Source organism: Xenopus tropicalis, chromosome 3, assembly GCF_000004195.4.
Source record: "Xenopus tropicalis strain Nigerian chromosome 3, UCB_Xtro_10.0, whole genome shotgun sequence".
Lineage (NCBI taxonomy): Eukaryota > Metazoa > Chordata > Amphibia > Anura > Pipidae > Xenopus > Xenopus tropicalis.
Window position 1 is genome coordinate 49,306,989 of NC_030679.2, and position 26,611 is coordinate 49,333,599.

At 36.9% G+C, this 26,611-nt stretch overlaps 1 protein-coding gene across 5 annotated transcripts; it reads left to right on the forward strand.

Moving 5' to 3' along the window:
- Positions 1 to 19: 19 nt before the first annotated feature.
- On the forward strand, positions 20 to 22,483 carry LOC100496167 (putative tetratricopeptide repeat protein 41). Of its 5 annotated transcripts, XM_031898867.1 has the most exons (18): positions 21 to 516; positions 2,103 to 2,216; positions 3,206 to 4,029; positions 5,679 to 5,880; positions 6,829 to 7,031; positions 7,611 to 7,774; positions 7,896 to 8,346; positions 9,155 to 9,394; positions 10,172 to 10,352; positions 11,171 to 11,307; positions 14,581 to 14,717; positions 16,443 to 16,632; positions 17,017 to 17,167; positions 17,625 to 17,774; positions 18,966 to 19,099; positions 19,577 to 19,700; positions 21,622 to 21,758; positions 21,810 to 22,483. In XM_031898867.1, exons 3-18 carry the CDS (start codon positions 3,261 to 3,263, stop codon positions 22,232 to 22,234), a joined length of 3,795 nt encoding a protein of 1,264 aa, XP_031754727.1. In that variant the 5' UTR covers positions 21 to 516; positions 2,103 to 2,216; positions 3,206 to 3,260; the 3' UTR covers positions 22,235 to 22,483. The 5 variants fall into 5 exon arrangements, with proteins under 5 accessions (XP_012815317.2, XP_031754727.1, XP_002938129.2 ...); XM_012959863.3 differs by lacking the exon at positions 21,622 to 21,758 and having other exon boundaries at positions 20 to 516; positions 22,075 to 22,247; XM_002938083.5 differs by having other exon boundaries at positions 22 to 526; positions 21,622 to 22,483.
- Positions 22,484 to 26,611: the final 4,128 nt, after the last annotated feature.

Genomic DNA, 26,611 nt, shown 5'->3' on the forward strand with positions numbered 1-26,611 from the left:
AAGCGCTTTAATATCAGGCTCGCCAAGCCGGTAGGCGGCAACATGAAGGCAACCAATGGTTGTCAACCACGCAAATCAGCTATCCAATCAAAGCTTTCCTCGACTTCGCCGTCTCTGTCATCTCAGGCCAATGGTATGCTTCCATGTACGAGTTTCAGAGGTTGGAGCGTGGCTGGCGCTGATTGGCTGCTAGCCTCTCGGTCACTTGTAATGGGAGACCGTGCCTGTTGGAAGGAGTCGGTGTCATGGGCTTTCATAGGCTGTCAGGCGGAGAGAACTATAGAACAGGCTGATATTTGTAAAATTGCTGATGGGTAGAAAGTAGAAAGTGCTTCCGGGGTAGGTGCATGGGAAGTTTACGCTTGTCTCCCAGAGATAGCGTTGTCACTATAGTAACGCAAGTGTACAGCCGTCCTTTTAGACTCAAAACTTGGATTTGTAATGGGTCAGGGACAGATTCCACTAGTGCACAGCATTGGCGCCTTGGGTCATTTAGTGCTCGTTATTGCTTGTGAGGTGAGTGGAGGTGAGCTATATGTATATGTTGCAGGAAGTACTTTGTATAGGTAGAAAACTGGATATTGAGTCTGGTTTCATTTCATTAAGGTGGCAATAATAGTTTTCCCCACTATAGTGTAATGCAAAATAAGGTATCAAAAATGCCCAGACTGGATCATTATGTTCATGAAGACATTAGTTGACATTTCGGAAAATATATATATAAAAAAAAAATAGTTGTTTTGGAATATTTGCTTCACAGTATAAGAAAGGAATCTATTTGCCTGACACAGAACAACATTTTCAGGCTCTCTCTCCCCCTCAGGAGACTAGTGGTTAAAAACCAAAACACTTAGTGGTGACCAGAGCCATTATTGTCCCAGGTTGTTCATTAAAAAAAGAAACCTATTTCTAATATCCATTTATGTAATAATCCATCCAATTTTTATGAAAATGACCCCATGACTTCCCCCCTTCACTCCAGTAGCTCTGATTATTGATTTCACAAATCTCTAGCCAGAACTGGCTGCATTAACTTTAAAACCGTTATTGCTACCCTAATTCTTAATGGCAAGAAAGAAGCATGCAGGTTATTCTAACGGAGTTTAGCTTTCACTAGAAGCAAAGGCATGAAACAACTCTGTGTACTGCAGTGTTGATCATTCTATTGTAGTTCAGCCAGCAGCCACCTTAGGATTTGTGTGAATAGTAACCAGAGCTAGTGGAGTAAAGAGGGGACACACTGGCAAGGGATCACACTATGTATAATAATAGTATTGATTTTTCAATATATGTATATTAGAAATATTTTTCTTTTTTAATGGAGAACCTTAATTTTTGACTTCCCCTTTGAAGAATGTGCTGCAACTCCCTCTCTCATCACTGAAAGGGGGCCAAGCAGTGCTGCACTTACTTGGATTAGCCGGGCCCCACTGTTGTAATTTAGCTGCAGACTTTGGTCAGGAGGGCAGAAGGGTGGGTACCTGAGTGTTATTTCCCCTACACAGCTCTTTGTATTGCTTATTGCTTGTTTTGTCACAGAAGTCACAGTAGAGCTGCTCACGAAAGTCTGCAGCTCAATGACAGGCAGTGGAGCTTAGCTAATCCAAGTATGTACAGCACGGCCAGCCCCCCTTAAGACCCAAAAATGACCCAAGAGCGACTGACCCCTCCCCCCTTTCCCGATGGCAGGCCTAGGTGCCTTTAATACTAATTTTTGGATTTGTGATATTACACTTAATTCATACAGCAGGTGGGCAGTCATAGGGCTGTTGATGTGTTAGTGTTTATAAGTAAAGTGTTTAATCCTTGCACATATTGCATCATGCAATACAAATAAAGAACAAGGAGTTAAGACTGCAGTCAGGATTCTTACTGGAAAATCTTGCTTCTGTGTTTGCCTATGGGCTGGTTTTATGTAAGTCCAGCACAGGGAATTTTTTATTGAAGGTAACCCTTAAACTTAGAGGTTCCCAAACCGTTGAGCTGGGCCACCAGCACAAGGTGTAAACATTTATTTGTTGTGCTTGATATTTTTTGAACTATTTTAGGATGGCATATCCAATAATGTGTTTTGATATTTGCTTACTTTTTTTTTTTTTTAGAAGCTCAGGTGGGGTCCTGACCGAATATTGGAAGACGACTATTCATGGGTAGTTGGAGGGCAGAAAGATAGATGGCTTCCATGAAACTAAACTGATGAATAAAATTAGAAAAAGGTTGGTATTGTTACTTATTCAGTAATGATGCCATTGAGTTCTGTGTTGGGCATCATGCTTTTATACTTGTTGCTTAATAGTAAGGTAATTTCTAATATCCATACAGTTTTTAGTGGTGTACATTAACATATAACACGTATGTCTTCAATGAAGTTATTTTAAAGGGAATCTTAAACTTTGTCAGAATGTACAGATTCAGTTAGTATACCTTGACGTGAGATATACAGACGTGCTAGCCATTGAGCCACCGTTACTTACCATTGTTAACTTCTACTGCCATCATTACTCAAAATGTTGTGCTCTAAGCCCTTAAGATGGCCATACACTATTAGAGGTCACCAAACAAGCTTAACTTTTCCCCATTATTCCCATCTATGGTTAGTGATACTGGGTTAATCCAATCGTTTTTGCCCAAGGGCCAAACAATTACAACAACTGGAAACTAATACCATCAATCAATAAATGATACTTTCTCTGCCAGTTTAAAATTTTAGTGCAATAATATTGCAAAAATTGTTAATTACTAGGACTTTCTTTCAGGTAAAATTGTACTGTACTTGTAACTGTATTTGGCACACATATTAGTACTTGGCACTGTACTGAGCAAGGCTTAAGCTGGCTATACATGGGTTGATAAAAATTGCTGACTTGACCCCTCCAGACCAAGTCAGTTGCCTATTGCCTGCAGGACCCTCAAGTGATCCTGCCTACATTATATCTGTAAATGATACAGATATTGATTGAGCAGGTCTCTGACCAAATTTTCTAGGCCCCTGAATCCAAACACTAAATATCATGTGACTTTGGTCACAAAATCATAAAGAAGATTGAATTCAGCTAAATCCTGTGCGAAAGAATAAGGATTCAGCCGAATTCCAAAAATAAGGATTCGGTACATCCCTAATACGTCTTAAAATATAGTAAAGATGAAATGTGTATATAAATCAACCACTTTTACTATTTAATTTATTGTTTGTTATTTGTTTCAGTGAGTGCTACTTTTACAAATTATAAGAGCTGAATTTGGAATACTCAAATTTTGCAATGCAAAAGGATCCCAGTTATTACTTTATGCACAGACCACCAATTTGCCCATATGTGTGTTCAACAATAAAAGATTTCCAAGAAGAGAGAAATTATTTGAGCAAAAATATATTTGAGCAACTCAATGACTTCTGCTATGCCCGAGGAACTTCCTTCAAAGCTGTTAATCTCAGGTGGCCATTAGAGGGCCAGCCTTATCATGTAAAACCTTTCAATGTCGCTGAGCAGTTGACATTGTCTCTTGATTACATTGAACGTTCATCACCTTTTTTCATATGTATACTAGGTCACACTTATGGGGAGTTTATTCCTGAAGCTCATTCTCATTGCCCCATTAATTCTGTCAGTATTTCAGATTTTTCTGCTTTACCAAATGTGGAGCAGAAACTTGTGGTGGCAGCTAATAGTGGCTATTCTTGGTTACTGGAAGGAGGAAACAGAGAGTGCAGCATCACAGAACTGGAAATCCACCATGCTGCATTTTCAAGAGATGTTGGATTTCAGTATTTCTACTTCAGAGACCACGTGTTCATTGAAGAACAATTGCACAAGGCAAATGAAGAAGAGAAAAAAACCATTCTTTCCACTTTTGAAAGTGAAAATGATTATGAGAGAACAAAGATTTGGGAACTTAAAATCAGAATAGTAGATAAAGGGTTTCCGGTGAGGTTCTTCAAAACTAAAGAGGAACTTGGAAATTTGGTACTGAAAGATTGGTGTAATATAATAGAGAGATTGTATCCTCTCTCAGCCACTCCTAAAAATATTGGTCAGTAACATAATTCTCTTTATTACTTTATTTTCAAAATAAATAAAATGATTTGCTGTGTCCTACTTCTGGTATAGAGGTAAGAGTCATTTTGTTGGTGAAACACACCTTCTTCATTATAAAATGGCCATACATGACCATATTTGGTAAGCCAGAAGGCCTAGTTAGACCATGCTGCTCAACAATCTGACCATGTATAGGTCTTTTCCAACAAATCATTCTGCAGTCCTAATGGCTGCAATCTACACTCATCTTTAAAGGAGAAAGAAAGGTAAGAACTCACTCCCCCCCTTAGGAATGTGGATCTGAGCCAATCAGAAGGAAGCTGACTCATAGGGGCTGATTTACTAACCCACGAATCCGAATTGGAAAAATTTCGATTGGAAAACGAACATTTAGCGACTTTTTCGTATTTTTTGCGATTCTTTCGTCGCCGTTACGACTTTTCGTAAATTGCCGCGACTTTTTCGTAACCATTACGACTTGCGCGAATTGTCGCGACTTTTTCGTAGCTGTTATGATTTGCTGGTATCTTGTTGCGACTTTTTCGTATTGAGTGCTCGTAAACTGCGGGCAAAACTTTCAGACTTTGCATGACTTTGGAAGCCTCCCATAGGACTCAAGGCACTCTGCAGCTCCAACCTGGCCCAAGGAAAGTCTCCCATAGGGCTCAATGGCCCTCTGCAGCTCCAACCTGGCCCAAGGAAAGTCTCCCATAGGGCTCAATGGCACTCTGCAGCTCCAACCTGGCCCAAGGAAAGTCTCCCATAGGACTCAATGGCACTCTGCAGCTCCAACCCGGCCCAAGGAAAGTCTCCCATAGGGCTCAATGGCACTCTGCAGCTCCAACCTGGCCCAAGAAAAGTCACGATACTGAACTTGAATGAATCCGAAACTTTCGTACTCGGCGCGAAGGCTACGAAAAAGTTGCGACAATTCGCACAAGTCGTAGCACTACGAAAAAGTCGCGACATTTTGCGAAACAGTCGTAATGGCTACGAAAAAGTTGCAAAATACCAATCATTACGAAAAAAAAACTCATTCGGACGCCTTTGGACCGTTCGTGGATTAGTAAATCAGCCCCATAGTCTTACTAACTGAGCATGTTCACTTGGTCTGGGTGTCTGTGCAGGAGTGAGGCATTATGGAACTTTCTTTACACAGCTCAGCGTTTTTTCTTCCTGTTTGGCTTCAGATCTTCTGAACAGGTAAAATATGGGGAGACTTAAGGGCACTATTGAGACAACTGAAGGTATTCCTGCAGCTTGAGATTAACTCTTTACTAGCCTTTCCTTCTCCTTTAAATCTTGCTGGGGGTAGCTGACCAAAGCCAACTAAACATAGATGGCCCATTGTATGTTATCCATCAGTTGGGCTCACAAGATGATCAGTTGGTTTCTCTACAGCCCCACTTCCTCATCTGCCAATTCACCATGCACTGTCAATATGGTGCATCGGCAGAGGTGTATGGCTGCTTTAGCTTCTGGTCAGGGAAATAGAACTGAACAATATGCTGTATTTCCTTTTACTGCTAGTTTTACATTTGTTGGAAATCTCTGTGCTATTTCTGATTAGTTTAGATGTATACAGTACATTTTCTTATGTCTGCAACTAAGCATGTGCATGATTTCCCATCATTTGTTCTGAAGGTCATGAACACAGCCTTCAACATGCTTACAACAAAGCTTTTGCAGAGTGCCTTTGCAAGGATTTTGTGCCAACAGAACAATCAAATAAACTACTTACAGTCCTGGATGACTTTGTGTTTGGTGCACAGGCAGAGAAACAATCTACTCATTCCTTGGGATCTGAAAGCATAGATTGTGATGTCTTGCATAATACAGCTGCAAGGTACAGTATGTCATTGTCATAACACTATACAATAATCAGCTTTTAGCCTTTCTAGGTTACACCATATTTTATGACATTTCTTTTAGAAGTATGACACCATGAATCATTTTTCTTTACCATGGGCATCAGTTATTCTTTAATATAATCATTTGATTTTTAAGGCTGTATTCCTAGCTGAGAGATACTTTCTGCTGGATACATAAAGATATTTATAAATATCAAAAACAATTTCACACTCACTGGACGTATGTGCAATCACAATCTGTTTATTCGTCATGTGTTTTAGGTATAATGGAAGTGATGTTGAAATAAAAGGGGTATTTGGTTCACTTGCCCACATACACAGTGTTAAGGTGGCCATACACACACCGATATTATCACAATGAATATTATAATTATATATATATGAATTATATTATTATATATAATTGAATATTATGCTTGTTCAAAAACTCATCCAGGGCCCTCTTAAAAGCATTAACAGAATCTGCCATTACAACATCACTAGGAAGGACATTCCACAACCTCACTGCCCTCACGGTGAAAAACCACCTACACTGCTTCAAATTGAAGCTCTGTTCCTCTAATCTAAAGGGGAGGCCTCTGGTGCGTTGATTGTTTTTATGGGGAAAAAAGAACACCCCTTATCTGCCTATAATCCCCTCTTATGTATTTGTAGAATAGCTTACTAGACAGAATATCTTGTTAAAACATTTCTAACAAAACACCCAGGAAAGAACAGAAGACCAATTACTTCTTCCATGTCCCATCCTTTCACCAACTCCATTGTTTATTTATTTTACAGAAAACTCTCCAAAAATGTTCCAAGAAGTCCACAAAATTACATTGAACACATGAAATTAAATATTTATAACTAATGACAGTGTTCTCCTTATCTTGTAACAAAACCCAGTGAAAATATATATATATTATATTGTCTGTTTCCAGATCTGGAGCCGCTTCTATCCTGGTCCTATATGGAGATCGAGGCTGTGGCAAGTCAACTATTGCAGCAAAATGGTTTAACTCATTTAGGACAAATAACCCAGATATCACAGTAATCTCATATTTTGTTGGCAGTAGTGGAAGAAGCAGCAACATCATGTCTTTCATGCGATACTGCATCACAGTGCTCCAGTGTGAATACTTTGGTAATTATGAATCCTCTGTCTGATCTAATCAGCTAACAATCATTTTAAGTCTTAATTAGGAATGCACCAAATCCATATTGTTTGCAGTCAGATGAATCTGCCACAAAAAGTTTGCCAAATATTGAAAGAAATCCAAACCCTAAAGGGCAGAATTATCAACATTCTGATTTTCATGGTTTTAGAGTTTATTACGTCTAGTCATTTATTAAATGGTCTGTCATACAGATGCACAGGTTAGGGAGTGCCAGTGTGCATAGACTGCTAAGGAGTTCTGTACTTATTGCATAGCCTATGGTAGATATTAAGGACAGGGCTGCCTTGTGCCTAAGGGCACTGCTCTCTGCACCTTGCATTGGGGTTTTAATTGCATATATGCCCTGGAAGAAAGTGCTTCTAGAATGACCACTAAGGGCCAGTTTTGCCCCATTATTGTTCTTGAATTTTCCTGGAGCATTAATAAATTATCCCTTTTATCTTTTTAAAATTAATAAATATACATGTTGGAACAAGTCCTTAGTACATATACATTTGTAATGTTTTTTTTCTTTATTTTCTGATTGTGTGATTTTTATGATTCAGGTGTTCAAGCTGAAGATTTGATGAACAATGAGAATATTACTGATATGTGGGCTTTCCCATTGCTCCTGGAGGTTTTTTTGTCATGTATTACATTAAAACCCTGTGTCCTGCTACTAGATGGCATTGATGGGCTTTCTGGAATTAATGGAATACCCGCAGAGCAAGTACAGTAATATATATTATATATAATATATATATATTATATTCAGAAACTAAGAATTAACTGTTCAGTAAGTTTCTTTTGCTTTTCCAAACCAGATTGATAACACTTTTTTTTCAAACTAGGCAAAGGGCTTTCTATGCCTGCCAGTCAACTTGCCAGATTACTGCAAAATAATCCTGACAACCTCTCCAACACACCTCTCCTTCAAATGTTTAAAGGTTCGTTCAGATGTTGTGCTGGCTGAATATGAAAATGTGTGGGATGAAAACATTCGGCTGTGTATCTTCCACAAACATTTAGCAATGCCCAGGAGGCATATTTCACAGGACTGGCTTAAAAGCATTGTAAACAGGGAAAGAAAAATGACCCTCCTCCATCTTGCCTTGCTGGCAAATGAACTGAGCACAATATCACAGGATGGACCGCAGTACCTAAAAGGATTTCTAAAAGCTCGGTCTGCTAAGGAGCTGTTGTCACTGATCATAGAACGCTGGGTTAATGACTACAGTTGGACATGCAAAAAGCAATGTAAAGGGAAAAACAAGTCCTTTCCTGTGGAAAAATGTAATACAGGTAAATGCAACATCTCCCTGCAAATTAGTCTCTGTATATGCCAGGGTTACCTGAAGCTTAATACAAATATAGTATATAATCCTGTATTTAACTCTTTTTGAAGGGAATACATGATGGTATCAAAAACATTGCCATTGCGATGGATATTTGAAAAAAAAAACATTAAATATATTGTCTTTTAATTTTCAGTTACAGGCCTATAAGCAATGAGAATAGAAAGGTTGTTCTTAAGTGCATGTTTGTTGCAGTTTATTTTTTTCACATACTTCTAGAGGGATATTTCAACCATGTAACGTGGGTGTCACAGTAAAGGCACTCAGCTCAGCAGTTGTACTCGTGAGTTAGTTATGCTATTTGCACTTGAGGGAGCACAATAACAAAACATTTAATATCTCAAAATTATGTGAAAAGAACTCTTACTTGTGAAACTGTTTCATTAAAAATTAACTAAGACAATGTAGAAATTCCCAGTTGGATTTCAAGACAATGAAGACAATGATTAAAATACTTAGGGCTACGTTTGCGTTTGGCCCATAACGCTACATTTTATTATTTAGATCAATGGCTAGCATGGTACAGCAGTCTGCTACTATGAAATATGCATGGCTAGTTTTTTTCATGTTATAATGGAATAACCTGAGAAACTGATGTTGCAAATGTATATTACTCCTATTGCTAAATGCCTTTATAACATTTGCAATATACAAATGTCTTTACAAAATGTATTTTATTTCTCAGAATGCATCAGAATTTTATACACTTGTGATTTTTCATATACTTGTACAAAAACATGTTTTATTGCTGACAGGTATGAAAGGCTGGGTAGTAGATGTCTTGTGTCTGCTTAGTACTTCTCGTTGCGGCTTGAGCGAACATGATATCCTACATCTTCTGAAAGTTTTGGGATACCAACATAAATATGAAGTAACTACTTTACATTGGGCTTCCTTTCGTTGTATTACATCTAAGTGGATTAAGGAGAAACCTGATGGACTTCTGCACATTTGTCATCAAACATTTCGGGATGTTGTTGAACATTTACTGCTTGGTAAGCACAATCATATTATACTTTCTGCCGCATAACCTGTCAAAATATGTATGCTTAACTTCATAAGTGCCTCTAAAAGTGGAATATATAGTTTAGATACTGAGTTTATAGTCAGCCTTCGTTTCTCAGTGGCACTTACTTGTTTACATCTGGCTCAAAGACACAACCGTGATACTGAAAGAATGAAATGAAAGTGTATATTGTACAAATACATACTTAGTTTTTTTTACTACTTTGTGTAGATCCTAACAATATATAAGGGTAATAGCACAGTAGTAACATGTGGATATCACACACAAATACAGGAACACATTTTCAGTATTCACAGAAGAATGATGGCATAAACAGCCAAGTGTAACAACTGAAACTCATTCTTGTGGTCGATGCCATAGAGAGCAGGTATACATATTTGAGTTGATTTCCTGTGGTATTTATAATTGTGTGTGTGTGTGAGTAATAGCAACTTACTTAATATATATATATCTGTTCCTTTGCTGTGTTTTAGTGTTGGACATAAGTGTTCAGATATAAATTGCCAAATATTTCAGTGCTTTCTAGCCATGTTACAATTCATAGAGCAGAAGGAAGGATGGGTAGTATGTGTCAAGCTATGACAATGCCCTTTTCTAATTGCTTTGTGGGTCTAGAATGTATTTGTATGTTTGCAAAAACAGAGTAATGGTAAGAACAAGTTTTCCTATGAGAAGCAGTAAATACTCTTAAATTAAATGTGAGAAAACCTAAGAGATTTTTACCACAATAGCATTTTCATTTTAGGTGTTTTTATCCCAATCAATGAAAGTCTCATCATGAATCCTGAAAGAAAGCAATTTCATGAAGTTCTCATTGAGCATTTTCAGCATTTACAATTTTCAAGACAAGTTTATGAGGAAGTACCATGGCATCTTAAGATGATTGGTGATGTACATGGGTTATCTACATTTATTTCAAACAAAAGGTATGATCTGTGTATTGTGCTTTGTCTGTATAATGATTATCACTTTTTAAGTAATGAGCTGTAGGCAAATGAAACAGTGCTGGTGCACAACTCCGTTTTGCCTCTGCCAAGGCCCATTTCACACTATAACATTCACACGGAGAAGAGCACATATATGTAGATTATACTTTAATTAGCTGACATCTCAGCTGAATAAAGTAGCAATAGCAGTTTAATCTGCATATGTGTGCTTCTCTCTGTGTGGGTTTTATATTGATTTGCCTGTACAGATGCACATACAGTAAACTGCACATTTTAAAAGCATCTGGAGCAGGTAGAACAGAAATCATTTTTACACACTAGATAATACAGTCTTGGAATTCAGAATTATATCTGAGAATTTGTAGCATGGAAGGTAAGCAGCCCTATCTAGAACAAAGGAAATTACTGCTGTGACATTTACTTTACTAGAGATACAAGACACAACTTAACAGCTTGTAAGGCCTTCTGTATTATTCTGGCATTGCCATTTAAAGGAGAGGTCTTGACACATTCATTTAGGAATAAATGTCATCACACTTTTAAATGATGCACAATATACAATAAACTTAATCAAACAGACACACATACAAGATAATGTACACCAATCAGCTAGCATATAGACACATGCCACATTTATACTGACTGTGCTTCTCCTGCATTATTAATAATCTTATTTTATTCATCTTATTACTCATGATATGTAAATAGATAAGTAAAACCTCAACTTTTGATATATATTTTTATTTTGTTTTTTAATAACTTCTTTATTCAGATTGTTAAAATTGTTTTTTCAATAGAAATCTTGGTGCGATCTTTAGAAACACAAGGTTTGGACATCAGATAAAAATGGACCTAATTTATCATTGGCAGTTTTTGTCTCTGTCTGGAAAGGATCCAGCTGTGGAATGCCAAAGAATGAAGGACAGCATTGCAGGTGACATAGTTTGATAAATGCAGAACCCAAGGACCAATTTCTGAATTCAGTGCAATGTACAAAATTCAGATGCCAATTGCCATGTTTATTTACCAGAATTCCAGTGTTTGTTTTGGGACAATTTTTTTCCTCTGCATTTGTGTTTAGATGACTTCTCTCCTGACATGTGATATCCGTAATAACATTACTGCCTGATGTACTTGACTCAAGTCAGTTACAGATATTGATACAAGCCTTCTGAATGTTGGGTTTACCTCTAAGGGGCTGATTTACTAAGACACGATTTCGAATCCGAATTGGAAAAATTCCGATTGGAAACGAACATTTTGCGACTTTTTCGTATTTTTTGCGATTTTTTCGGCGTCTTTACGATTTTTGCGTAAAAACGCGAGTTTTTCGGCGTCTTTACGATTTCTGCGTAAAAACGCGAGTTTTTCGTAGCCATTACGAAAGTTGCGCAAAGTCGCGATTTTTCGTAGCGTTAACACTTGCGTGCAAAGTCGCGCCTTTTTCATAGCGTTAAAACTTAAAAGGCGCGACGTTTCGCGCAAGTTTTAACGCTACGAAAAAATCGAGACTTTGCGCAATTTTCGTAATGGCTACGAAAAACTCGCGTTTTTACGCAAAAATCGTAAAGACGCCGAAAAAATCGTGTTTTTACGCAAAAATCGTAAAGACGCCGAAAAAAATCGCAAAATTACCGATCATTACGAAAAAAACGCAATCGGACGCATTCGGCCCATTCGTGGGTTAGTAAATGTGCCCCTAAGTCTAAACCAACAGTAATTCCAGGATGCCCTTGTAAATAATTTATCAAAGCAGACTAAAGCTGGCCATACACACACTGGTAGTATTCAGTCCATGTAACAAGATGGCCGATGTCACAGGAGCGTTAGATATTGGTCATCTCGTCAATCGGGCGGGTCAAAACATTTGATCGGGTGCTGTTGAAGGTGCCTGAGCAAAATCTGCGTTTAGGGCTGAATTGTCAGGTGGAGGGAGAAACCCTATTGTTTCTATCTCCGTATGTAACGATTCAATCCTGAACATCAAAGAACAAATCGTTATTGGTAAGTGTATGGTCACCTTTAAGGGGTGGATTGGTTCTCACCGCAAATTGCAGCATTGGCAGCAACTCACAAGTTAATCGCTGGATTGGTCGCTATTTTTTATAACTACAACTTTGCCCAGTAATGATATAGTAAATGAGCCAGAGTTCTGTTTACTTTCCAACAACTGGTCAGCCTCTTTACCTTTGTCCTTGTATAATCATATTACCCAACGGACTTGCACAAAAAGTTAACATTTTTTCTCTGAATCTTGTTTTTTACACTGCCCAAACAATTACTGGTTAGCCTTTAATTCAATTGGTGCCTCATACTGACTGTGACATAATATTATCAGTTTCTCTAAAATGTTATTGAGTCTCTTTAAAGGATTAATTGACCTTAAAATAACTTTTAGTATGAAGCAGTTTTGACATATTTATATTTTTGTTCTGCAACTCTTCATTTATCAAAATGTAAGTTTAGAGCTTAATACATAAAAATTCACCCATGTTCTATCATTCTTATGGAACTTTTAGAAGCATATTCATCAATGGGTGAAAGTTAGAACTCGCCATTTGATCAATACGCTTCTAAAAATCCTATAAGAATTAATAGAATGTGGGTAAGTTTTTATGTATGAAGATCTAAACTCACATTTTGAAATAAATATGCCCCTAAATAAATATGCCCCTAAGGGCGATAACATACGAGGAGATTAGTAGCGTGTGACAAAGCTCCTTTATTGTGGGTGACAAATCTATAAACGCCTTCACACTGGCAAGTTTCCGTGAGTTTCCATGGAAGACATGATTGGGCGTCTTCGAAAAGCCGAAACGATGCATATGTTTTCCCACCGGTGATTTACATTCAGTAGTGGGAAGGCATTTGGAGGAGGAGCAGGGTGGGGACAACTAATATCTTGTCTGTCATTGCCCTAGAGCTTTCTTTAGCATGTTGTCATTTGATAAAGAAAAAAATTACTTTTTGTGGCAACATGGCTAACTGCTACATGTAAGAGTACAAGCTTTTGAGAAAAAATACATCTCTTTATTAGCCATGATGTTACCTTGCCTGATGAAGAGATGACAATTTTTCTTGAAATCTTGCATTCTTACATATAGCTATTTACTTTTTATAATGGCTAACATGGTACAACACTCTATTAGCATGTTGTGTTTACATGCGGAACTAATTTTCAAATAGTAAAAAAATTGTAAAATGCATGCTACCATTCTTTCTGATGGCATGTGTATTGAAGTGCCATCATTTACACACATATTCAGTAAAAAAATCCAGAGCCACCTGATTTTCCAATTGGAAGTTACACCGTAACTGGTAAACTGTGAGAAAGTTGTGGCACCTGCTATTTTTGATGGGCCTGCTATTAGAATGGGAAATACTATGCATTTAGATAAGTCAGTGTGTGTTTTTGCACCTAGCTGTTTACACTCGTGTTAGTATATGAGTCCTAAGACCCTTCCTGACTATAGTGAAAAATACTGTACAGGTATGGGACTAATTTTCTATAATAAGACAGTAGCTTTTACAAGATCCCAACTAAGATATAATTAATATTAGGTGGCCATACACGGGCTGATTTGAGCTGTTATCGGTTATATCGGTTCTTTAGACCGATTCGGCAGCTTATCTGCCTCCTCTACCAACCTGTAGCCTGAAATTGTCCAGATCTTGATTGGACAGATTTGATTTTTCTGTCTGATCAGGTACTGCATTGATCTCATTGATGCGGTCCTCAAGGCCTAGGCCCTAGGCCACTCACTTGGCGATCTCACCAAATGAGTGGATCTTTCAGTGTATGGCCACCTTTATTGGAGGCAGAACAATCCAATTGTGTTTACTTCTTGTTTAAATAATTTTTTAGCAGACTTAAGATATCTGGATCTGAATTATGAAAAGACCCCCTTATCCGGAAAGCCCCAGGTCCCGAGCATTTTGGATAACAGGTCCCATGCCTGTATATGGAATTGCAAGTACAAAGGAAATCCAGCAGGTGGCAAAATGCTACCAGTTTAATACTTAATGATCTAGCTTTGTAACATTTGTAATATTGTCTGACACCACTCCTCCACTATTATACTGCATTGACTGAATTTCAGTTGCATGAATAGACATGTCATAAATCCTATGCAATTATTCACACAAAGTATGCAATAGTATTTGTTATAAACAACATGCCAGAATGTTTTTGTGTTTTCATTTGCAGAAGGTACAAAGATAGAATTTTGTGAGCTGGTGGATCAGTGTAGAGTATTAGCCTTTGCTGCTCACTGTCTGAAACATATTGGCAAGACCGCTGAAGCAGAAAATGTATTCTTATTAGTTGAAACTCAACTACACTTGGTGAGTAAGGCATCAGGGGGTGTCTGTTTTTATGCACCAAAGGAGCCTATGAATGCACATATCAGATTATGGAGATGCAAAAATTCCTAGCATAGCAATGAAATCATGTAATGGTTCAGAATATTAGCCATTTTAAAAGGCAGACATGCTATTTTTTTCTTAAACTTATTATTCTTTACTAAATAGAAATGGTTGAAACTTGTTGCAGAGACTGAGTCAGGCTGTAGGTTGCAGGTCACAATATAGACTTGCATCATGTCCAAGCTTCCCCCATTCTTGGATGATGTCACTTTTGAGTTTATGATGATGATATGTCCTATCTATGATAATGGCACTTTAGGTGTTGTGGATAAAGCTGTTGCAGGTCAGATCAGGTAGAAGATCAGACTGAGTAAAAATGCATGTTTAGGTTTGAAAAAAGCTGAAAAGCCCCACGCCAGCTTCTATTCTGTACAGGTATGGGACCTGTTATCCAGAATGCTCGGGACCTGGGGTTTTCCGGACAAGGGGTCTTTTTGTCTTTCTCCTACCTTAAGTCTACTAAAACAATTATTTAAACAGTAATTAAACCCAGTAGGATTGTTTTGGCTCCAACAAGGATTAATTATATCTTAGTTGGGATCAAATACAAGGTAAAGGAAAAAGGAAATAGGTTTTAAAATTTTGAATTATTTGATTAAAATGTCTATGGGAGATGGCCTTTCCGTAATTCTGAACTTTCTGGATTATGGGTTTCCGGATAAGGGGTCCGATACCTGTACTTCCTACACAATATCCTGCTATTCCCAACTTGCAAGGTATGAAGTGAAGCATGTGGTGCAGAAGACTGCAGCATCCTGGAATGCTGGGTAATTGTAGTTGAAAATGTAGAATGAATGAGATATCACTCTGTTGGTCTCTTTATTAGCAACTGATCAGATAAAAAATGCTGTTGCAGTTGTGCAACTCTTGGCACATTCATTGTGTAAATGTTTGTCATTTATTAAAGGTACTTGCACCCCACCTTATTTATGCCTGTTTGGTATTGTAACAGACCTCAAACTTGCCCACATGCTAAATTATGCTATCTGCATTTATAGTATAATGCTAAGAAAGCAGTACGAAATACTACTGTTATCCCCTCTATATATTTCTGGAAAAAACTGATCAATGACTGACTAATCAGAAACTCTTTGCTCTTTCTTTTCTTACTTTCTACTTTTGGTCTTTTCTTGTTTTATATTTTTATAGGAAAAAAAATTAAATAAAATCTTTTCAATAAAAGCTACTGGCACTCCAAGTCACTCCTTGCACTTCCATATAGTTGCGTTCAGCATGATTACCTTAGTCCTGCCCCAGGGGCCTGAGTCAAAATATATGCAGAGGGAATAAATATAAAGGGACAAGGCCACAGTGTACTGAATGGCTGTTCCTACCATCACTACCTCCTTACAATAACCTTCTCTTTTGGGAAACAGCAAGATTTTCTCATGTCTGCAACCTTGGAATGTTCTGAGAGTTTAACAATAGTTTTGACTACTTTAATTGTAGGGAAGCTTCTAACTCGCCAAGGTTGCAGGTGTAAGATCATCTCGAGTGTTTTTTTTTGGGCACTTTATGCACAAGAATTTAAAGACATTAGGAACATGCTAAAAATGGATCTTGTTGCTTGCAAGTGAACCCATGGCCTCTGGTCCATTAATTATTGTGCTCAAAGATGCTTGAATATTGTTTGATTTTTTCCAGATGGAATCAGAAAAAGTAGTTACAGAAGTTACAGAAATACTTTTGTGGGCACAGAAGCATTTGGGAGATCTGTATCGTGAAATTGGATCTTGGAAAGAAGCATTTTGTTATTATCAGAAGGCTTATTACAATTTTGATTGTTTACCTACAGAAAATGTGGAAGACGATGGCATATTACTTGAACTCAAGGGTATTGTTTATTGATTTTTTTTTTTACCATTTTTATGTTTCTTATTTTTAATAATTAGTTGTAATCTTTCACTATGAACATGGTAGTGGCTGTTAATTTACTAATGTGGTAATAGAATTGAAATTATTCCCATGAAAAATCCTTCACTTTACTTAAATTTGCCCCAGTGTAGTAACCTATAGCAATCATGTTTTTATGATTCTAACTGTACTAGACCAGCTAAAGGTTAATGCTGATTATGTGCTATGCATTGCTGCATTACTGCACTGTTGCTAAACTGCACTAAGCATGAGAATTACAGAATAAAAATCTTATCAATAAAGGAGCATGCAAAATTTGGCATAAACATGTTTTAACACTTTTTTTATTTTTTGTTTTGAAAAGGCAGGCTATTATGCAATTTAGCCCTTTTAAATTCCAGCGAGTGCAGAGGTCAGCACAACCAGTACCTTGAAAAAGCTTTAAGACACTTTCAGTTAATCCCACCTAAGCCCTATGAGCAAGCTGAATTAGAACTCTGTCAAGGACTTCACAGGTTAGTGTTTTAAAGAAACAATTGTAGTGTATTGTACCATTCTCCCCTTAATTTATAGGTTTTATTTATCCAGGGCTAGACGCACGTGCAGGAGCACTAAAGCTGGCCATATCATATCATAGCTGAAATCTGAAAAATAAACAGATGTCATTTGCAGAAGTGCCTATAATAGCTTATAAGAGCAGCTTTACATTAAGTTATTATAGTGGTTTATTTACATGAAGAAGGGTTTACGTAAAAAAAAAATACTCTGTTTACATAAAAGCTGTTTTATGCAATATCTTTTTATAGAGACCTACATTGTTCAGGGGGTATAGTTTACAATGCCCTACACCTACAGTGATCAAACTGAGTGATTCCATATTGCACTCTCCAAGTTGCCCAAAACCAACCAACCCTACACTGAAATGTACTCCTTGTGTACTTGCACGATTACATATCTATTATGTTTTTTTAGATTTTATTCTGGAGGCATTTGTGAGGCTGAAAAACATCTCTGTAAATGTTTAGCAATACGGAGCAAACTGTATGGCAAGAAAAGCCTCCTTACTGGAGAGGCCCGGGAGAACCTTGCAGATTTACAAAGTCATCTTGGTGAAAAAATGTAGTAAGTTCAATGTGCCTTATATTATGCACACCAGAATTTGCTCCCTATGATTTGTGAACACATCTATATATTCACTTGCAGAATGAAGCACAAAGAGTTATCTAAGCAGCTTTTGCCTCATACTATATGGTAATGGTTGTTCCATCGTATGCATTATTCTATCCTTTGGTTAAATAATGCTGACATGTTCCACAGTGTTTAGAGAAATGAAAAATCAGTCACTCCTCCAGTGGAGCTTATCTAATTCTATAATGCAGTACAGGTATGGAACCTGTTATCCAGAAGGCTTGGGACCTTGGAATTTTCCGGGGGGTCTTTCCATAAGTTAAATCTCCAGTCTCCTAAAAAAATTAATGAAACCCAAGAGGATTGTTTTGCCTCCAATAATGATTAGTTATATCTTAGTTGGGATGAAGTACAAGGTACTGTTTTATTATTAGAGAGAAAAGGAAATCATTTTTAAAAACTAGAATTTTTTTACTTAAAATGGAGTCTATGAGAGATGACCCTCCTGTAATTCGGACGTTTTTAAATTATAGGTTTCAGGTTAATGGATCCAACACCTGTACTATTTTGAAAGATCATAACTTTACATATAGAATCTGATTTTCCCTGTAAAGTTCAAGCAGAATTCATCCCCACTACACATTCCTTTTTGTTTATATAATATGTTGTGTTTATACAACACATAATACATCATACTGTAGCTATTGAGCAAAAAGCGAAAATGTTACTAACAACAAAAAAAATGTCCTTTCTGAGTTCTCTCCCTGTGGAATTCACACTAATAGCTTCAGATGTAATTGGAGCAAAATCTTTTATATTCTTATATTTTATGTTTATACCAGAAAATCATTTAATGACAAATTGACAAGTGTCCAAGCTTCCCTTTTTCCCCTTTGTTGTAGTAACTCAAATTGCCCAGTTTAACTGAATCTGACATTATTAACTCCAGCAATATCAGGTTAATAACATCAAAAACTAACACCAACAGAAAAGATGCCATGTTCGTGAAATGGAATAAGGCTTCTGTGAATTTGCCATTTTTTAAGAACAAAATATATTCTTACTTTGGCTTTACTTTACTCCACATTTGTGAATTCCCCCTTCTTCTCCCTGATGACGACAGCTGCGATTTGAATACCTAATTGAATGCCTATATAAAGCCATCTAATTGGTTAATGTTCTTAGTTCCCACAGGCTACAAGCACTTGAACATTACAAGGAGGTAATAGAAATAAAAAAAGCCAACAGAACATTTCTGCAATCAGTGCAAGCAAGGCAGAATCTGGAGCTAAGCCTGAGCACTACTTTTTTTAAGCTAGGTAATGTTATCCTTGGCATATTGATGAGAATTGTAATTCTCATAGCATCATTGATCATTCTTTGTATATCTGTATTTACACAACTGAACTACCTCCTAAATTTTTTTAACCATAATTATTAAAACATCTTTATTTGTATTGGTCTATTTTAACCCGGTGTACCCCTTGCCATTAAGTGCAATTTATACTAAAACTGACTGTTCTTTTTATGTAAAATTCTATTGTTTAGAAAAACTATAGCATTTTCCAACAATGCTCCATGCTCATAAAACATTTTAATTATATTTGTTCCAGATTAAAGTGGCCATAATTTTTTTAATTACACATTTTCCGACATAAATGCAAAGGTCACATTTTGATGATAGTGTCATCCACCCACTATTAAAGTAGCGGAATAGCCTGGGGTTAATCATTTCTTAATTTGTTTTCTTGTAATTCAGTACAATGGCTATTCTCTGTTTTTTATTGCATCAACAGGTAAACTCTTGTGTTGTTCTGAATTTGGAATAGATAAAGAAGGTATTGCATTTTTAAAACAGTCAGCAGCTATCAGAACAATCATTAAAGGTCCTGATCATCCTTTGAGCTGTGAGGTCCAAAGGTAAGGCTTGTCCAGTAGCCCTATAGAAATGTAAGCATAGAGAGTTAGAGGCGACAACCTATAGCTGGAAAAAAAAGTAAGGAAGCAAATACACTACTATTGCATTACAGGCCTTGCCTTAAATTAGGGATAAACCCTAAACCCAAAAGCTAAAATATAAATGTACATATATAAAAATGTAACAATCTCACATTAGGACAATTATTTCCAATCCTCCATTTAAAAATGGAGGTATTGACCAAAGTAATAAAGCCTCAATAAAGCTCAGTGCAGCAATAGAAACATAAATTGTCTATATCTATAATAATGCCACCCACACCAATATAGTGGGTAAAAGAGAGCTCTGCTTGCCTGTACCATGGGAAAGTGATTGTAAGAATACAGGGAGTATGCAAAGAGTTTATTTCTATTTTATAGCAATGTCTGGTGTGTAATAGTGGTGTTTTTTCTGTATCTTTTACTTTTTTTATTGTATATTATGCCATGCACATCATAGAGGTTAAGACTACCTCATACCAGGGGCCCACTTATATACCTCTTTTACCATGATATACCCCTTTTTCAGTTTATATATTACACTTGCCTTTGACCAAGCTTTTAGTATAGGGCTTCATGTGTGTCCTATGCATGCAAAATGTTTACCCTACCACAAACACAGCACAAGTGACATGCATGTAAATACACTTCCTTGTCCTGAGATTTAAATTGGGGTTAGCAGCTTTTGCAGAAGCCTTAAAGAAAAAATATACCCCTAGAATGAGTACTTAACCAACAGATACTTTAATAGGTCACTTAATATGGTATAAACTATCTTACCTAACTGGAATTTATATATCAGTAAATATTGTCTTTTTACATCTTTTTCCTTGAGTCACCATTTAGTGATGGGCTGTGTGCTCCCTTGGAGATCACCTGACAGGAAATAATGCAGCTCTGTTACAGGAAGTAGTGTGGGAGTAAAAGGCAGAAATCTGTCCATTCATTGGCTGATGTGGTCTAGCATGTATGTGTGCCTTGGCTTGTTTGTGTGCACTGTAAATTGTTTGATCCAAGGAGGCGGCCCATAATTCTTCAAATGGCACATACTACTAAAACAAGTATATTTTTCTGAAAATGGTTTATTTAGATGAAGCAGGGTTTTATACTGTATATGAGCTGTTTTATGCAAAATATTTTGATAGAGACTTACATTGTTGGGGGTGTAGTTCGGGGTATACACACTTGTGTGTACTCTGGGCAGCCTCTCTCTGGGCATGCTGTACACCAATTAGAATTAGTAAAATTCTGAAGATTCCAGTTCTCTGTGCATAGAACTGGTGAACCAGTGAAGGGTTACCTCAGTTTTGTACAACAGGTTCTGTGTTTAGCTTCAGTGATTGCATGGCATTGCCCTTTACTTTACTTTACTTTATATGAAACATTATGTTCTAGAATGTTAGACTGTTATATTCATAAGCCCTAAATGAAAATAGGATATGGTAAATAATTTAAAACTTTTAATTATATTTTTCTCCAGTTCTTTGTTCGCTGTTAAAGTGACCTATAAAATATTAAAGTATTAAAGTGATATGTATAAATATTAAACTGTTAAAGTGACATGTAAATATTTGCTTATTTGGCCAGGTTATTACATGAATAGATTTTTGGCTATTTCACTCCAAAAGTATGAGCTGAAGTATGCTGCTCTGGCTGTTCAGCCCTCTGACCAATGACTGGATCACAAATCTGGTTTAGAAGGGGCAAGATCAAATAATGCCTAGTAAAGGGCAATCTTTTGGTCCCATACACTGGCATTTTGGTTACCTTTACTAAATTAGAGAGTAGATTTGTAGTGATCATCTGTTAGACATCTTAAGAATGATTAATTAAAAAGACGGATTTGTTTATTTATGCTGCCGACATGGTGTTTTTTTTAATGCAGCTTTTTGAAAGAATTGACAACTAGATGTCCGAGCAACAAGGTGTATTTTGGGCATGACAACAGTGAAAAAAGTCAAATGAACTCTGATAGAGCTTGGAATTCCTCCCTTCCAACATACCCTCATTTTAGAAATAGCCAGAAAGCAAATTCTCCAGGATCATTCATTTATGATGTGTTTGATAATGAAGAGATATTAACAAGCAAGTGTAGCCTTAAAGAGACTGAAAAGCGTCTTCTGTTACAAAAAGAGAAACTACAAAGTAAATCAATATTGCGCAATTTAGAAAAACACAGGTACATTCAAAGTGCCTCAACATCTTCAATATCAACATCCACTGGAATAAAGCATTCAAGCTACTCCTTGACCAGTAACCTTGCTCGACCTACAAGTTCATGTGTGCAGTCGATGACAGGCTCAATAAGTTCACTTTCATATCTGCTTCCTTTGTTTAGATCAGTTTCAAAATCCGGGCAGTATTCTTTAATCCACCAATCTGCTTGGTACCATATTCCTGGGAGATATCCAACACTACATACTCCTCTTCCACCTAAAAGAAATCAAATTCGCAAAGATGTCCAAGCAGGTTGGGAAAATGCAAGACAAAACATTTAAATTTTAAAATATGGGTAAAATTCTTCTCTATTTTTAATATAATCAGCTCCTTTGTTAAAGGTAATGAATACAGCATTTTATTATTAGAGAAGGGTGTTAAGTTAAATTGTGTGTTATAACAAACAGATGTCTTATTTTGTTTTTCATTAAGGTTATATGCTTTATTTAAACTAAAAGCTCTTACTCTGAACTTTTAATATATGTTTATTTAGTTCTCTCTAACTAACATAATAAACATTTACTATAACCCACAGTTGTCATGGCACATTATTATAATCCTCAATACAGTTTCATTAAGTATTTCTACAATATATTCAGCATCACTGTACAATAGAAACCAGTACACCTGAGATATACAGATTACATACTAATACTTAAGGTGGCCATACACGTATCAATTATGATCTTTCTATCTCTCTCCATTGATGTTCAGGACTGAATCATCAAATATGTAGTTAGAAACAATAAGCATTCTACCTCCACCTGATGATTCAGCCCTAAACAAAGATTTTGCAAGGAGCGCCTTTATCAAACAGCACCTGATCAAAGTCTTTTGTCCTGCCCAATTGAAGCGACAACGAATATCTGAGACTTTTGTGATATTGATCGCCTCCTTTACCCGCCATACACACACCGAATATCGTGCGAAACGAGGTTTCATACGATAATATTGGTGCGTGTTTGGCCAGCTTTACAATACAAGATTTAAAAGGAGAGCTATGAATTAGAGCTTGCAAACACCCAATAAACATATAACCATGCAAAAAAAGAGATTTCATAGTGATATCTTTTCTATAAGGTGAGAAAGGTGATGAAGTTGTAAAATTCTCTTCCTGTAACAGCGGTACAAACAAGAGTTTAAATAAATGATTGGATGACTTTTTAGCAAATAGAAATATGCTTGTAGCAAACATATACAGGTATAGGACCCATTATCCAGAATGCTTGGGACCAAGGGTATTCCGGATAAGGGATCTTTCCGTAATTTGGATCTCCATACCTTAGGTCTACTAAAAAATCAATAAACCATTAATCAAACCCAATAGGATTGTTTTGCCTCCAATAAGGGGTAATTATATCTAATTTGGGATCAAATATAAGGTTTGTTTTATTAATACAGAGAAAAAGGAAATCAATCTTAAAAATCTGAATTATTTGATTAAAATGGAGTCTATGCAAGACAGGCTTTCAGTAATTCTGAGCTTTCTGAGTAATGGGTTTTCAGATAAGGGATCCCATACCTGTAGTAGAAAAATGTTGATCCCGAGACCAAATGCATTATTTCCCCTTTCTACAGAAAAATAAAGACTGCTTTATGTTTTATTTACTGCTTTCTATAAAAGCTAAATATGCATTTTAGCAACCACAACTTTGACTATGAACATTTAGCAATTATTTTACAGAGCCATTTAATGCATCCAAGTACAACTTTATTGCATTAACCTTATGTTAAGAAACTTTGCATTGGCTTTCTTGACACTTAAAATTTCACATTTTTCAGGTATAAAGGTTTTCTCATTAAAGCATCCCTCATATACAAAACAGAGCTAGAGCCAGTGGGGGAGAGGACTTGGTCAAAAGCCCAGAGGTCGAGGACAGTAGGCAGAAAACATAGAAGTTTGGACCCAGGTTCAGGCCAGGCAGCAGAAATTTGAATTGAAGAAACCAGATAAAAGTCAGCTGTTGTGGCTCATAAAAACAGCTTTGTAATAGCGGAGATGACCGGAGTGCTTATAAACATGTGTGCACTGGACTAATGCTTGTGTTGTGACACACTGGCATCAGTATGCAAGCATCTTGTGTCAATATACAGTTGTTGTCTGACTTTATTATGTGCACCAATATTTTGGTGGAAATGCATGCCTACGTACATGAAATCATGATCCAGGTCACAGGTATTTTGCAACGTTAAGATTTGTTGCAGCACCACTTTTTGTACTAAATTCAGCTACCAGGAAGCTTTCCATCAGGCTGATAAAACACCGGTAGTTTTTCAACTAGAGTATTTCAGCAATAGATAAGATACCACCTATTCTTATTAGCTGGGACATCAGCTGAGATTTTCCTGGGGGTTGTCTGCTAAAAGAAGACATTATTGTGGAACTTACACACAAAGAGGAACTCTCAATAAATGGTTATTGTGGTGGCCTGTAGATAGACAAACGAGTGTTAGCTACAGAAATGCAAAGCTGTCTAGACTGAGTCATATGTGGCAATGTTGGCAGATAAGCCCCAGGACTTCACAGCTACTGCCTCTGCTAAACTTACTTAAATAGCTGGTACCTTGTTGATCACTGAGGCACTTATCCCTAAGCCTCAACAATAGCAAGATCTGGACTATGGATATTGTCAGCTTAGCATTGCCCCAGTGACAAGCAGGCTTCTTTGAGCAATGCAGTACATCTCTAAGCTTACACCAGCTTATCTGGCTGCAAACAATTTATTGGGCCTTCTCAGAGTATTTATATTCCGCAAAATATTCTGCAGTCTAGTTGAGGCCAAAAGTGTGTTTGGGTTCTCATTACTCTGCAGCCCTGAATGTTATATTCCATCTTTAATTAACAATGCCTCTAGATACTAAAAAAAATATGCTGTATATATGTATATAAGGATAATTACCCTTATTATACATACATTGTTACAGAGATAATATACCTTTAAATAAAAAACAGGTACTACACATTATTATTTTGACCTTTCCTGCTCCAGGACTAGTTTAATGAGTAACCCAGATATTGTGTTTGCTACCATGTTTGTTCAATCGTTGTACTATTAATTTTAGTACAAACTAATAAAATTCCTATCATGTGAATAAATTGAGCCTTTCCTGGCTGCAGTTGACTGTGAAGTGAATCTTGTTGAACGTCTGGTGGGAAACTTACAGCTGTCAGGTTGGTGGAGAGCTCCAGCCTTTGCTACAACAGCATCACATGCAATACAGCTGTGTCATTTTATGTGATTCAGTCCATAGTTATATTGATCCTTATGCATCTGCATTACTGGATAAATTAGACATCCATGTCTATAACTGATCCAGTGAAGCTCTTAATAACTTTTTTATTGAAAGGATATTATTGGTAAGCTGTAAAGATAAAAAAATGGAACTGCCAACACAATGAATTCAGGTACTAAAATGTTATTGTTTGCCAGACTCTGGACAGATTTTATACCTTTTTTTCTACCCTTTGGGGCTGATTTACTTACCCACGAACGGGTCGAATGGAGTCCGATTGCGTTTTTTTCGTAATGATCGGTACTTTGCGATTTTTTCGTATGTTTTGCGATTTTTTCGGATTCTTTACGAATTTTTCGGATCCAATACGATTTTTGCGTAAAAACGCGAGTTTTCCTATCCATTACGAAAGTTGCGTAAAAAGTTGCGCATTTTGCGTAGCGTTAAAACTTACGCGAAAAGTTGCGCATTTTTCGTAGCGTTAAGTTTTAACGCTACGAAAAATGCGCAACTTTTCGCGTAAGTTTTAACGCTACGCAAAATGCGCAACTTTTTACGCAACTTTCGTAATGGATACGAAAAACTCGCGTTTTTACGCAAAAATCGTATTGGATCCGAAAAATTCGTACAGAATCCGAAAAAATCGCAAAACATACGAAAAAGTCGCAAAATGTTCGTTTTCAAGTCGGAACTTTTCCAATTCGGGTCGGATTCGTGGGTTAGTAAATCAGCCCCTTTGTGTAACACCCAGAGTTGCAGGGTTTTTTAGAAAGTGGGTAGTATTTAAATGAACAGTTCAGTGTTAAAATTAAACTGGGTAAAATAGCTAGACTGTGCAAAATAACAAAATCTTTTTAATATAGTTAGTTAGGCAAAAATGTAATCTATAAAGGCTGGAGTGAATGGATGTCTAACATAATAGCCAGAACACCACTTCCTCCTTTATAGCTCTCTAAGCTGTTAGCAGTCAGTAACCAATCAGTGACTTGAGGGGGGCCATATGGTCCATAACTTCAGTTATTTGCTTCTGAATCTGACCTGCATGCTCACAAACTAACTGAAGAGTTATGTCCCATGTGGCTCCCCTAAAGTCTGAAGAGGTGAAAGCAGGAAGTAGAGTTTGGCTATAATGTTAGACATCTGTCCACTCCAGCCTTTATAGATTACATTTCTGACTAACTATATTAGAAATATTTTTTATCTATCTATTTTACCATTTTTTTATTTTTACACTGAGCTGTTCCTTTAAAGGTGGCCATACACTGGGCGATTGTAGCTGCCGATATCGGTCCCTTAGACTGATTCGGCAGCTTATTGGCCCGTGTAGGGGCAGCAACGAGGGGCATGCCCGACCAGATATCGATTGGGAAGGTTAAAAGATTTAGTCGAAACTACTGCGCCCATTGCCGCCGTTATAATCCGAT